Below are 15,124 nucleotides of genomic sequence, written 5' to 3' on the forward strand. Positions count from 1 at the left end.
TGCAAAAAATCCCTTCTATTTTCCACCTCACTATAACATCACTATACAGTGCGTATTAAAAAAAAGTTTACACTTTGAAAAAATCCTGTAAAATTATACATTTCTAATATCCTGAAGATTTTTCCTTATTTTAACATTGGTACAGATCCATTAAAGCAAATGACGATATGATTGCCGAAAAATATTTCCGCTTGAGTGAGCACCACTTACTTTTGAAAATTTAGTGAAAAGTGATTTGCTCAGAACTTTGAGATAGTTATGCGAATGAAAGTAGACCTTAATCATGAAGAAAACTTGGAATTTAGTTAGTAAAATTGATTTGAAGATGTCTTTTACCTTTTCAAACTGATTTGAAGATATCTTTTACCTTTTCAAACTTTTCCTTGCCCAAAACACTTTGAAGAGTGCATTGCTCCCAACCCCACTCCCCCACACACCGAGGCCATCGAGACGATATTTGCTTTACACTGAGCTGTGATTTAGATGAAATGGCTTAGGCTTTATTTTCATTTTGTTAATCATTGTCAAGCTTGGGGAAAGTGTGGATAAACAAGTTTTAAATGAAAAATGAAATGTAAACCCACTTTAAATGATAAAAACTCAGTGACAAAATGCTAGAGATGTCTGATATAAACTTTTGTTCAGATTCAGTTATGTCCTCAGATCCAGCTGACACAAAAAGGGTACGAGCATTTCTGCGCAGATTTCTGCGAGCTTTACAAAAATGGACAGTGCTCACTCAAGTGTAACATTCTGTCAAAACTTTTACGTTCATTGGATAGATGAGACCCAACCCAAGAATATATGTGAAATAAATACCCACATGTTGTATATTTTTGAATTCCCAGGGCTTTTTCAAAGTGTAAACTTTTTTGATACGCACTGTATAATAGATAAACGCAAATCTATGATCAGCTAACAATTGCCAATATTAAATACCGGTACTTTTTTTCGTTTCATTTTTGAAGCGTTATAATCAACCGGTCATTTCACCTCATGTTTTTGGTTACACATGAGTCATTTCAACTTCAAAGCCTTTTTTTGTTTATTCCGTGCTTTTTTGTTTTCATTTTTTGCTACTTTGATGTATTTTTTTAACAGATCGTACCGATTCCAATCTTCCATTTCCTTGGCACGGTCACGGTCACGAATCATTCCATATACTTCTTCGTCGATATCACTCTTGGAAAGTTGAGAAAACTCTTCAATTGTCAGCAACGGTGTTGACTTGTGGAGATATTTCTTATCAGGTTCATAGGCGCAGTACACCATATAGTGATCACTCATAGCAATATGAGCCACTCCTGAGGATGAGACAGCATCTGGATTATCCGTGAAGACAAAATCGATCAAAGATTTTGTCGTCAGACATTTCGTCTTCCTGAAACCAACCCGTGTATGAACTTTGATCAGCTGTGATAAATGATGGTCTTTCTCAAGTTCATCAAGTGCTTGGAGTTTCTCCCTATTCACTGATTTCATGACTTTGCACGACGAAAGAGTTTTTCTATCGCAGTTGAAATCACCTAGTATCACATAATTTGTTTTACAGCAACAAGAGTACTTCTTGTTACCAGTTCCTTCGGAAGATGTCGGCTTGCAACTTTCTGTTGCCTTCAATTTATTCAAACTTCTTTGCAGCTTTTTAAGGAGGGAAACCTGATCCCTCGTTCTTGGTGGCACGTAGACACTTATTATTCTCAGTAAAGTCTTCTTCAAGCACATGTTGATTTCGTCTGATCCTTTCTTTACATCATTACTCCCGCCAAGCTGGATATCGATGCAGCATGCATCTAATCCCTCCTCCATCTTGGTGTCACACTCTCTGACCAAACTTGAAAGACTGTCTTTCACATATATCAAAACACCACCATATGCCCTGTCCTTCCTTGACATAATGGTGTATCCAGGAACGTTGAAACTATTGTTCTTGTCGTTTTCACCTAGCCAGGTTTCGCTAAGGGTCATCACATCAACTGTTGCCCGACAAAGCAGAAGGAGTTTCAGCTCATCTTTCTTGTTACAAAGAGACTGGCAGTTTAGGTGAGCTATTTTTATACCTCCTAGCTGTGACAAGATATCCAGCTCGCGCTGGACCTGGTCAACAAACTCACGTGATGTTGGTTCGATTTTTTTCTGTCTTTGGTTGGAGGACTTCTTCGGGGACGTCACCTCCTCCTTGACCTTTACGGCACCCTTCATTTCTTCCGGCACCTTTTGTGATGGCACAACACTCTCCTGCAAAAATCAAACGTCAAGAAGTCAATAAAACAAATTAATAAAAGATACCACTTTTTTAAGAAAGTGTTTGAAAGGCATTAGAAGAAATCGAATCATTGCTTTTGACAAGCTTGAGATATTGTTGATTGCCCTTGCTGCAACAATGGGTGATTTCAAGTTCAGTGTTGACCTTTTGGTGTTAGTGTTCAATTTTTACACGATTAAAACACCAAACATAAAATGAAGATGGTCCTGAAAAGTCACTCACTAGTTGTTGAGATGGCAAAAATGTAATCTGGATCAGTTTTAAAAACTCTGAGTAAGTTTTAGAGCTAGGGGAAACAATCCAAATTTCAACACAAACACCAAGGCCAACACCGGACATAAAATCACCCAATGACATAGTCCATCGATGAGGCTTCCTTCATGTGATATCATTATCGTCACCATCGCTATCATCATCATAATCATCATCACCATGCGTTATCATCAATATCATCATCATAATTTTAACTATCTTAATAAATGAGTAAAATTATTAACATCATGATCATAATTATAATTTAAATCACTATCATCATCATCACCATCATCACCATCATCACCATCATCATCACCACCACCACCACCAAGACCACCACCAACACGTTCACCATTATCTGTAAACTATTACCTTTTGAAGAATAACCAAGATTCCTTGGCCATGTTGTTTCTCAAGGTCAGCGACAGTACTTCTCTTCACAAGGACATGGGCAATGATCTTCCTGGAATATCTCTGAAGCTTGGCGAACTCGATTCCAGTCTTTGCTAGCTCAGCCTTATGTTGAGGATAATGGGCTATCAGCTCCTCAGCGAGTTGATCTATCGTCCAAGATCGATCCAAGCCTTCTTTAATATTGCAACTTCCTATTATGAACAAGAAATGGAAAGTGTAATTTGCAAAAACTGTACTACGACATCGAACTAATCCGAATGGCAAAGAATGTATTGAAAAGCCGCTGGTTATTTCGATGATTTCTTTAGAATGCTGAATGATTGTAATCAATAATAATCATCGATAATAACCGTGCCTTTTAGTTTTTAGTAATGCCTCAAAACGTACATTTTATCTTGCGTGTGCAATATCAGAATATGTATTACACGATGCGCAGAAGTGTGACTTTCCACAATTGGCTTATGTACAAAACTTACTGCGCAATGCCGCGCCCGATGACTGTCAATGATAATGAGAGGTAATGATAATCCTTTCGAATGGAGTTTCTTCTTCATGTTCATACCAGAAGTATTCCACTTGATAGGGTCAATAGTGCACTCATCAACGATTCATGTAGTATCCCAAACTCGAGGAATACTTATGGTATTCTTTTCTGAGCCACCTGATATGCCCCTGATATGATTAACTTTAACCAAAATAAATAAAGGGCATGTCTTCTGGCATTGGCGTAATGAGCCAAGAATTTTGAGGGCGTGAGATATTGCATATCGGGCAAAAATTATGAAAAGTGGCAAAGCGAGCAAGCGAAAATTTCGACATTTATATAGAAAAATCTAATTTTGTAATATATGTTGACACAATATTGAAAAATAATATCATATTTCACCCGGCTTCTCTGTTCCTTTATTTTTGCTTCGTCGTGAACTTTTTTGTAACTTTTTTTTTGGGGGGGGGGGAGGGAGGGGCAAGCGCCACTCAAGCACCCCCCATATGGAATGAATTACCAGAATGGTAAAGTGTTTCCATCATTGTCACCACTGATTGATTGATCCTATGACTTTTTGGTGTTATTAAAATCGACATCAAATCAATATCTGAATCACTGTCAGAAAGGGGAGGAGGGAACAGCTGGCCTGTGCCCCCATCCTTTGAGAGGCACAATTACAATTTGTAGTGTAATAAAAAGAAGTGTGACCCCCCCCCACTCCTTGAAAGCGAAGACCTTTTCTTTCTTGCTTGTCAAATATTTTCGTAGACGAAATATCCTAAATTTTTGGTTGAAAATCCCTTTTTTTTCTTGCTTGTCAATTTTTTTCCTCGGGAAAATTTGCCCCCCCTTTTGGAAAATCCTGGACCCGCCCCTGATCTGAACTAAAGGAAGCTGGCCCCTACCCCCACCCCGTTCTCATAGTAATGAGTCACCCTACATCTAGCTCTACCTTGAAATCTTATTCTGTGATCCATTTTGACCTAAGACAAGTCCACCCCAACAAAAAGTTGATTTGAATAAAAAGAAAAAAAATCCAACAAGCATAACATTGAAAATTTTATCAAAATCGCTTGTAGAATAAGAAAGTTATGATATTTTAAAGTTTCGCTTAATTTCACAAAACATTCATATGCACATCCTGGCTGGTATGCAAATGGGGAGACTATGACTCACATTTCGTTTGTATTTTATTACATGAAATATTATAATTTCTCTTCATTGTCAAGTGACACAATGAACATGGGGTATTAGCATTGTTTTATACTATATGGTTGAGTCAAGTTGGTCCTTATAATAATTCTATAAAAAAATATATATTGCATAATTCAAACAATAAAAAACAAAAGAAATATCGAGTGATGCATATCATCGACTGACTCACCTAGTTGTGCATATCACTGTTTTGTGAAAAATTTGCGAAACTTTAAAATGTCATAACTTTCTTATTTTACATCCCATTTCGATGGAATGTTTAGCACTATGCTAGATTGTTTTGCTCTATTTATTCAAGTCAGCATTTTCCTGGGGTGGACTATACCTTTAACGTCAAACATGATAACATATTTATCCAACTGTCTTTTCTCTTATCCACCCTCCTTTTTTTTGGGGGGGGGTGGTCCAGTGCCCACACCGCCATCTTTACGCAATTTTCATCAACTGCATATTACTTATTTATCTTGATAAAAACATGGTTCATGTAGTAATGATGATTATAATATTAGTAATGATAATAATAATAATAATAATGACGTTGTATTTACCCAGGGTAGCCACTTCAGTGCGGAAACTGTTCTACCAGCGGGCACTGCATATCATTACATTTTATTATTACCCTTCACCAATCTAAATGCTGAGCGCCTAGCAAGAAGGCAGAAGCTAAGTTCCATTTTTATACGTGTTTATATGAATCGGAGGATCGAACCCACGACCTCCCGTTCATGAGGCGGACGCTCTACCACTGAGCCACCATGATAATAACATGAGGACAATATATAACAAAAAACAACAACAATAATGATAACAATAATATTCATAATCAAATGATTTTGGGGAGGCGCGATAGCTCAGTCAGTAGAGCGGGGGTTTCGGATTCCGGTGACCCGGGTTCGATTCCCAAGTAGACTAGAGCCATTCTGGAAAAAGAGGCCTGTATACACTTTAAGAAGCATTTTGGGGTAAAAATTGGGAACCAGACTATTTCACACAATTCAAATATGCTGAATCTGATAGGATCGGTTCCCGAGCTAATTTCTCATGTTTTGACCTTCTAATTTGCATAAACAAAATGGCTGCCAAATTGAAAATTCAGAATATTATTTTGACAATGTTCTTTAATTATATTCGCTTTCACAGACATGAATACTGCAAAATCCTGCATACATACGTGTACCTTTCGGGAAAATTGTTATTTTTGATCCCGGCTAATTATAATTATGCAGATTTATGCATATTTTTTATCATTATGCTTTAATTTGATAATTTCAGCTCAAATGTCTATATTTTTGGTACAAATAGTATTTGCATCATTATTAATAATTGTACAGCCCTTAGAATATAATACCACAGTGAATATCAATGTATTTTTTTGTTTTTGAATTTCTTATGTATTTCTTTGTATTTTGTACCTTTTGTTTCGTGCATGTTTTGTCATGGGATCTGTCAAAGTATTGATTATCAATGGCAGAAAATAATAAGTTTCAATGATTTTTACATGTTTGTATTCGTATATATCCATGGGCATTAACAGATGCACCGACTCCCACACTCACATCTGCATACAAAGGTAAAAATTCCTGCAGGGAGGGCCTTCGCATTTTAAAAGCACACTGGTGGTGATCCAACGAATTTCATGAACCTATCTGTATTCAAGCGAATATCACTATTAATTGCTTAAATTTTTAATATAAAATGTTTTTTTGAATTATGATATCAATCAATTCATTCGTATTTACAGTTTTAATTGATGGATTATTAAATTTGAATCATGACAGTACTGTAAATCTCAACTCCTAGTCAATCAGTCGCATTTAATATCCTTTGTGTGTTTTTTTTAGCAAAATGAAGTGAAAACAGTCTGCTGAAAATGAAATGTCTTGTGTGTTCTCCATTATGCTTGTCAAATTGTTCCAATTTTGAAAAAAAAAATTCTCAGAACCATCTAATGTCTCATTTTGCCTATCAATTAGACCGTTTTGAATGATTTAAAAGCCAGACTATGGTGTTCTAAAGTTCCACAACGAATAAGTCACTGCATGTTCTTTTAATAACAAATTTTGATAATTGGACTTCATTAACTGATTACATGTGCATCTCCATAATATATCTTTTCCAATGCAGTACTGCACCTGTCCTATCAAGGACTGCCGCTTCATCCAACTTAGAGGCATCCGGCTTCCCCCAGCTTGATACACCTTAGGGGTGTTGAATGATCAATGTCAGTTATCATCGAGCTGGTGTTCCATTGGATGGCTTGATTGATAGGGCAGCCTCATATTATAAAATTGTTGAAATCAAATCAATTTAGCACAAGAATTCTGCGGAGGCAGTTGGTATCGAAGTCATCGTGTTTGTGTTCTTGAGATATGTCCAATTCTTATGTCACAGATCCATAGAGAAAACCTAAACTTTTGTCTTGAGAGACCAGATCTTGTTTCAGGTGTTAAAATGCGCGGATTGCACATTTCAATACCGCAGTGAATTGTGTAATGTCCCCTTGGCCATTTATCGAACTTCTAATATTCACACATATTCATATCTTCATAAGATTATTTTTAATTGATAACGAAGATATCTTTCAGAGGATGGTGGGTTCCTGACATGTTTGGTGTTCATGTAGGTTATTATTAATCCACTTCTTTTGATCGGTATTAAACCCAACAGCATCCAATAACTTACCCAGCTCTGATAGGCTGCATGCGAGTCTGAGATATCACCATCAAAGTCTCAGTAGGTCGAGAATTTCTTTGATTGTAGAGCCAGCAGATCTCTTTCTATGAAGAAAGCAGTTGCCTAAGTTATGTTTGACTTGTCAACCGGTTTTGATACCACTGAACATGTCATTCTTCTTGGGAGACTGCAGTCTGTTTTGGAATTGATGATTCTGCACTCCAATGGCTTTCCATTTACCTTGCCAACAGGAGGACAAGCTGTATTCATCACTGGCATGCAGTCTCCTGTTACTATCCCTTGCTATGGAGTTCCTTGGGAGTCTGTCCTTGGTCCCTTGTTCTTCAAACTGTACATCACTCCTCTTGGCTCTATAATGTGGCAACATGGTCTTGGTGTACACTTCTATGCTGATGACATCCAGCTGTATACCTCACTTTTGATCCAAAAGTTAAAGATACAGAGGTTCGTGCAGCTGCTGTTGTTGGTGCTGCCACTGAGGATTCGATGTTGGATGAAGGTCAACTTTTTGAAGCTTAACGATTAAAAGTGAAGTAACTTGTTCTGTCATCTCCATATGCGAAATTATTATGACTACAACTCCAGTCTTAATAGGTGAGGAAGCTATATATCTCCAGTATGCAAGGCTAGATATCTTGGCGTAGTCTTTGATAGAACAATGAGCATGTAGAAACTCACATCACATGTCTGCCAATCTGCATATTACCAGCTTCACAGAATTGCTGAGAACAGACACTGTTTTACATGAGGTGGTGCGGAAAATATCATCCATGACCAGATAACCTCTAGACTGGACTTCTGCAAACTGTCTCCTTGCTGGTTTACCTTCATCAGGCATCCCTAACACTTTTCAACCATAGGACGCAGTGTGAAACTTTGTTCTGCACTGGGCAGTGACGCGGCAGCTGGAAACCTTCTTGTTTTGCCCATGTTTTTACCATGGAGCTAATCTGTGTTTAGCCCCCTATTTTTTATCATTTCCTCTTTTGTATTCATTATCGTTTGGCAAAGAATCTTCAATGGCAAGGATTGGATAGAAGCTGTGGTTTTCAGTTATTACTTTGATCATGTTGATGATTGACTCAGAGGAAATAAATATATCGGTAATGATAAAAAACGAGTAAGTGATCCGGTAATACAGACCCTTTGCCTTTATTACAAATTCTCCTTTTGTTAACTATAATGATTGCCGTTCTGATGGAGACGAATCAAATATATAATTTTGCTACAAGGATGTTAACAATGTACTGATACTTAAATCCGATTGATAAACTACACTGAAAAAATATCATTAAAAATCATTGATTATTGGGTCTGTTATCTAATTATAATGGATATATTTAACATTTTAATATAAATATTTCAAGAAATCTAATTCCAGCATGATTACAGGTTTTCTAACTTCTAAACCCTTCTTTTCTGACGGGTTCATTGAATTTGGTAATTGTCATGATTATAGGATCAGCATCATTGTGTTTTATATTGGGCATGTATAATATACCTCGCAAGTATATTACTTTCTATATACAGGTGTGGGTGTGGGAGCATGTTTGTGTATTTGTTCCTGAGTACAATTAACAGTTGTGGCAAAAGAAGTTTATCAAATGATTCAATGATTGAAGCTTGATATTTGTCTGCCATTGATACTAGTTTTTTCAAGATCTCATATCAAACATATACAAAGAAAATGGCAAAAAATACAAGAACATAAAAAAAATCAAAGAATAATAAAATACATATAAAAATTGACTTAAATATTATATTTAGGGGCCACACAGTTATCATAATGATACAAATTATATTTGTACCCAGAATATTAATTTTTTGAGGTGTAATTATCAAATTATAGCACAATTTTGCAAAATATGCATAAATTTGCATAATAAGAGATACATTGTTATGTATGCAGGATTTTGCAGTATCCATATCGGTGAAAGCGAATATTATAAAAGAATATTGTAGAAATAAGATTATAAATAGTCAATTTGGCAGCCATTTTGTTTATGCAAATTAGGTGGTCAAAACATGAACAAGTGGAATGCCTCTGGCCATCTCACCTGCATCACGCGATTCAATATAGCAGCAGTGCTGACTTTGAAAACTACTCTAACTCGCACAAGATGTTCAGTGATAAATAGTTACTCTTATGTCCACTTTTTATGAACTAGACCAATAAACTTACAGAGATATGATGGTTATTCAACAAAAAAACCCAAAATGGCCAAAGTTCATTGACCTTACATGACTCTGACCTTGATCATGTGACCTGAAACTCGCACAGGATGTTCAGTGATACTTGATTACTCTTATGTACAAGTTCCATGAATCAGATCCATAAACTTTCAAAGTTATGATGGTAATTCAACAGATACACCCAATTCGGCTGAAGTTCATTGACCTTTGAGCTTGGTCATGTGACCTGAAATGCGCACAGGATGTTCAGTGATACTTGATTACTCTAATGTCCAAGTTTAACGAACTAGACCAATAAACTTTCAAAGTTATGATGGTAATTCAACAGATACCCCCGATTCGGCCAAAATTCATTGACCCTAAATGACCTTTGACCTTAATCATGAGACCTGAAACTTGCACAAAATGTTCAGTGATGCTTGATTACTATTACACTGTATGTCCAAGTTTCATGAATCAGATCCATAAACTTTCAAAGTTATGATGGGAATTCAACAGATACCCCCGATTCGGCCAAAGTACATTGACCCTAAATGACCTTTGACCTTAATCATGTGACGTGAAACTCATGCAAGATGTTTAGTGATACTTGATTAACCTTATGTCCAAGTTTCATGAACTAGGTCCATATATTTTCTAAGTTATGATGTCATTTCAAAAACTTAACCTCAGGTTAAGATTTTGATGTTGATTCCTCCAACATGTTCTAAGTTCATTGACCCTAAATGACCTTTGACCTTGGTCATGTGACATGAAACTCTCATAGGATGTTCAGTAATACTTGATTAACCCTATGGCCAAGTTTCATGAACTAGGTCCATATACTTTCTAAGTTATGATGTCATTTCAAAAACTTAACCTCAGGTTAAGATTTGATGTTGACGCCGCCGCCGCCGTCGGAAAAGCGGCGCCTATAGTCTCACTCTGCTATGCAGGTGAGACAAAAATTGGCTTGGGAACCGGTTTTATTAGATTCAGCACATTCAAATTAGGTGAAATTGACCGGTTCCCAACTTTTACCCCAAAATGCTTCTTAAACTCAAATTCTCCCCTTATTGGTCTTGTCTAAAGTGGTGTACATGTGCTGTGCCCTTTGGTAGGGCATTTATCCTCATTACCAGGTCCCTCGGAGAGGACCTTAAGCCGTTGGTCCCCTGGTTGCTTGCTCACAAGCATTCGTGCTTTCTTAGCAGTCAGGTAAAAAAACCCTCGGTATAATCTAAATAGCTTTAAGTCGCTGTAATGATTGTGCTTGTTACAAAATAAGATATTAGAGATATATAAGATATTAGGAGTAGTATTCTAAAATGCCTCTGTACTACTATTGCAAACATGTAGGCCTATTTTTAGGGGTATGAGGGGACTTCGGTGTCTCGTATCATTCAGTTTTTCGAGAAATATTCACCGGGTCAGTGATCGAATCCAAATCAAAACAAAATGAGAAATACAAAACAAAGGCTAAGTCGTGCGTTGATTGTAAAGGAATTCTACTGTATCACATACTAAATTTAGTTATTTTTGTAGTTATTACAAGTAGTTAATCGATATCATAAATGTCTACAAGTAGGCCTAATATATAAATTCTGAATTGGACTATACACACTACTCACCATATCCTTTGTGTTCCAAGTCATTCTGAGTTTCCTTATTTGGATATGAATTACTGATAAAGGTGTTTGGGAGTAGAAATATCGCCTTAGGTTTCCAATGCGTGCCCTTTCTACCGGCCATATTGAGAATAACACAACACAGTGATTTTGTAAAGTTTTTATTATGTTTGGACGCTCACGAATATCAAGAATTCCCTGCGAATATTAAACAGAAAGTGTGTATTTCCAAAATCAAATCATGGTCCCAACGTAGCTCCAGTTTTAGGTCATGCAGGGGCGTACCCAGGATTTTCCAAGAGGGGGGGATGGGTTTTCCCGACGAAAACTTTGACAAAAAAAAGAGAGGTTTTCCACCAACAAATAAGGAAATTTCGTCTACGAAAAAAATAGACAAGAAAAAGAAAGAAAGAAAAAGGTCTTTGTTTTCAAGGGGGGGGGTCACACTTCTGTTTTATAACGGCATTTTTTACATTACAAATTTTAAGTGGGCGTCTCAAAGGGGGGGGGGGGTAGGGCACGGGCCGGCTTTGCCCCCCTCCCCCCCTGGATCCGCCAGTAGGTCCATGTGCAAATATAACAAACAATTTTGTTTGCTTTTGTTTGTGTGAAGAAAGGAGACCGAAATGAGATTGCAACTTCCTATTGTGAACAAGAAATGGAAAGTGCAATTTGCAAAAGCTATACTAGCTACAACATCGAACTAATCCGAATGAAAAAGAATGTAATGAAACCGCTGGTTATTTTAATGATGTCTTAAAAGCTGTAAATATGATGCTAGTCATTCATAATTATAGTATCTATATAGTACCTATTAGGTCCATGGTGTAAGGAAGTTCTTTAATTTCAAATCGGGTTATAAATTGGAGCAGTTTATACCAGAAAATGTGGATTCAGCACCTTCTGTTGCTCACTCGCAACTTTTTTTTGGATAAATTCTGCCCAATACGCCATATCTGGCCCCCTTAATTATGTTTACCTCATTACAAAGCTTATAGCTGTTCATACGATGATTATGTCTTGGAAATTTTGGCTCTTGCCCCCCCCCCCCGGCCACCGACCCGTTACGCCCCTGCTCCAATTGCTCTTTCCTCTTCTCCCTCGATCCCTCCCCCTAGCTTTTTTGGCCGGGGGTCCAGTGCTCACACCCCCTCTATGCGATGTGCCATTTCAATTAAGTGCATACTTATGTACTAGTCTGCTAGCTGTGCAAACCCTGAATGTGCAGCCTACTCCGCCCCCTCGCTCAGGATTCAAACAGCAAGTTTTATACGTGCTAGTCTTTGAGCGTGGAGACACACTTGCTGATCAAAGTTTCAATCAGGGTCTGTGCCTGCAGTCACTACTTACTTACCTTGATAACAACTTCATGGAACATACAATATGGTGATAATGATATAAAATAATAATTAACAATGTTGATGATGATAATAATAATAATAATAATAATAATACAAATAATAATATGATTTTGTATAGCTCAGCCACTTCAAAAAATATAGGCCCTACCCGTCCTTTTGAGACAAAATAACTTGCCTATAAATTATATAAGTAAATCAAAATGCCTCATGTTTTTTTTTGGGGGGGTGAGGATTCGGTACTTAATTCTCGAAGGCCTATCCATATCCAAATTACCATCAAAACCACCACCCCCCCAAAAAAAAAAAAAGAGAGAGAGGAGGTAACAGAAAACGAAGGCTAAGGCGTGCATTTATCGTAACGGATTTTCACTGTAGAGTCTACTTTGGAACTCTACTTTACACTTTTATTACAAATAGCTAATCGATATCATAAATGTTTACAAGTAGGCCTAAAATATAAATTCTGAATTGGACTATACACAATACTCACCATATCCTTTGTGTTCCAAGTCATTCTGAGTTTCCTTATTTGGATATGAAGTACTGTTAATGGTGTTCGGGAGTAGAAATATCGCCTTGGGTTTCCAATGCGTGCCCTTCTCACGGGCCATATTCTACCTCCGTCGATTAAACAGTGATTCACAATGATTTTGTCAAGTTTTAATATGTTTGAACACTAGATATCCCCGGGTAGATATCATCAGGATCTCCCTGCGAATATCAAACAGAAAGTGCATCCAATTACACCATGGTCCCTACGAAGTACAGACTTCAGGTCCGTGCACAAACATATACACACAATGCACATAGCTTCACGTCGTCTCTAAACATGTAAAATGATTAGAAAAGCAGCTAGTACTGCACTGTGTAGTTGACGATATTTCCTGCCAAACTTGTTTTTCCTCAATTGCAGTGGGCGTGTCCTGTATTGTATCTAACATTGCGCAATGGGGGGCCTATACCATGTCTTGTATTTCCGGATGTCAGTGCTGATTGATTTCATGACTGACTTTATCGCCTTGTATGTAAATTGAAAAATACGGTATCAACACCCATATTATATTACGGGCCTACATGCACAAGATCGCTCCCAATGTCAATTGGATATAGTTCAAGTTTTAAGTTTCAAAAGTTAATTATTGATCAAAATCCACACATATTAATTGGGTCATTCTCAATTTTACAAACACTTTGACTTATTGTCAATTACAGTAAGACACAAAGTTACAAATCAAATATACAAATATATGAATACAAGAAATGCAGAAAGGGGTATATGCGTATAAAAAAACGGGAGAGTTTTTAAAAGTCTATAAAAAATTATTTCAAATTATTATATCTACAACTTCTGAAGGTTTCCATGGCGAAGAACAATAGTATAGTGGATTTCACGGTACACCATGTATCTTTCTTGGGCAAATGTTGGTCCTGAAAAGGACCACCCAATCTCCCAATGTCAATTGGGAGAGATTGGGTGGTCCTTTTCAGGACCAACATTTGCCCAAGAAAGATACATGGTGTACCGTGAAATCCACTATACTATTATATCTACATTTTTTATGATAACATAGATGCTCTAAGATCTTATCTTTGAAATGCCATTTAAAAAATAAACAAATTTTGTTCATGCTTGAGCAAACACGGGACGTTTTTGTCAGGGATTCAAAAAGAGGCTTGCGCCAAAATGGCAGAAATTAGAAATTTGATGATGAGACTTTTGGCTAATCAGCAGACCACTTCTCTTAATCTTTTCATTATCTTTGCCATAATTTTCGAATTATACTGTCAAATTTCATTTACAAATTTATTTATTCACCTGAATTATATATTTTTTTTCATTTAAACTTCTTTTACTTTTGAATTTTCCTTCATAAACAATAAAGAAGAGACTCTTTGTCTACCCAAGTAAGAAGATTTGTATTATTAATTGGGAGAATTTGTAATTATTCAAATCATTTCATTATGTGAAACAAATTATGTTATGGTACATATAAAAGACATAAATCCTATTTTCAAGGGGTTATATAATCCTTCACCAAGTTTAATTATATGCTTGAGGGGACAAACAGGAAAGGATTCATGTCTTTCAATGGCAATAGTGTATTGAGTCAAGTTTGAAGGAGCAAGATATAGCAGATCGGGTAAAATGCATTAAAAAGTTGTGAAGCGAGCAAAAAAAATTTCCACTTTTTTATTAAAATATCAAATTTTGTAATTTTGACATAATATTCAGAAAATATCATATTTCACTTTCTATGTTTTCTGTAATTTTCCTTTCCACCTTTTTTTCCTTGGTCATAATTTTTTATTTGGGGGGGGGGGGCAGCCCGAGCCCCCACCCCTCAGTATGTTACTGTTCAAAGGCACCATAACCTTTGTAGCACACAATGAAAGGATTTGTAAAAATAACACACTCTCCCATACTTTGTTAAAAAAAAAATCTTGCCTAAAGAAGGAATATTCAAAGCTATAAGAGAACATATCAAAAAGGAACAACAACAGAACTATTCAAGCAAATAAGTAGATTTGGAAATGAATTTCGCCCGCATTATTCGAAAATCATGGCAAAGATAATGAAAAAGTTAAGAGGAAGTCTGTTGATTAACAAGAAGTGCGACCATATTTATAATTT

General features: G+C 36.6%; 1 protein-coding gene across 2 annotated transcripts; it reads right to left on the reverse strand.

Annotated features, from left to right (window-relative positions):
• Nucleotides 1-816: 816 nt before the first annotated feature.
• Nucleotides 817-13,478, reverse strand: LOC121418283. 2 transcript variants are annotated; one of them, XM_041612062.1, is made up of 4 exons: nt 12,983-13,067; nt 11,135-11,329; nt 2,894-3,126; nt 817-2,238 (listed from the first exon to the last, which is right to left on the reverse strand). In XM_041612062.1, exons 2-4 carry the CDS (start codon nt 11,253-11,255, stop codon nt 1,018-1,020), a joined length of 1,575 nt encoding a protein of 524 aa, XP_041467996.1. In that variant the 5' UTR covers nt 11,256-11,329; nt 12,983-13,067; the 3' UTR covers nt 817-1,017. The 2 variants fall into 2 exon arrangements, with proteins under 2 accessions (XP_041467996.1, XP_041467995.1); XM_041612061.1 differs by lacking the exon at nt 11,135-11,329 and having other exon boundaries at nt 12,983-13,478.
• Between the last annotated feature and the right edge of the window lie 1,646 nt (nt 13,479-15,124).

This window comes from Lytechinus variegatus, chromosome 7 (assembly GCF_018143015.1).
Source record: "Lytechinus variegatus isolate NC3 chromosome 7, Lvar_3.0, whole genome shotgun sequence".
Taxonomy (NCBI): domain Eukaryota; kingdom Metazoa; phylum Echinodermata; class Echinoidea; order Temnopleuroida; family Toxopneustidae; genus Lytechinus; species Lytechinus variegatus.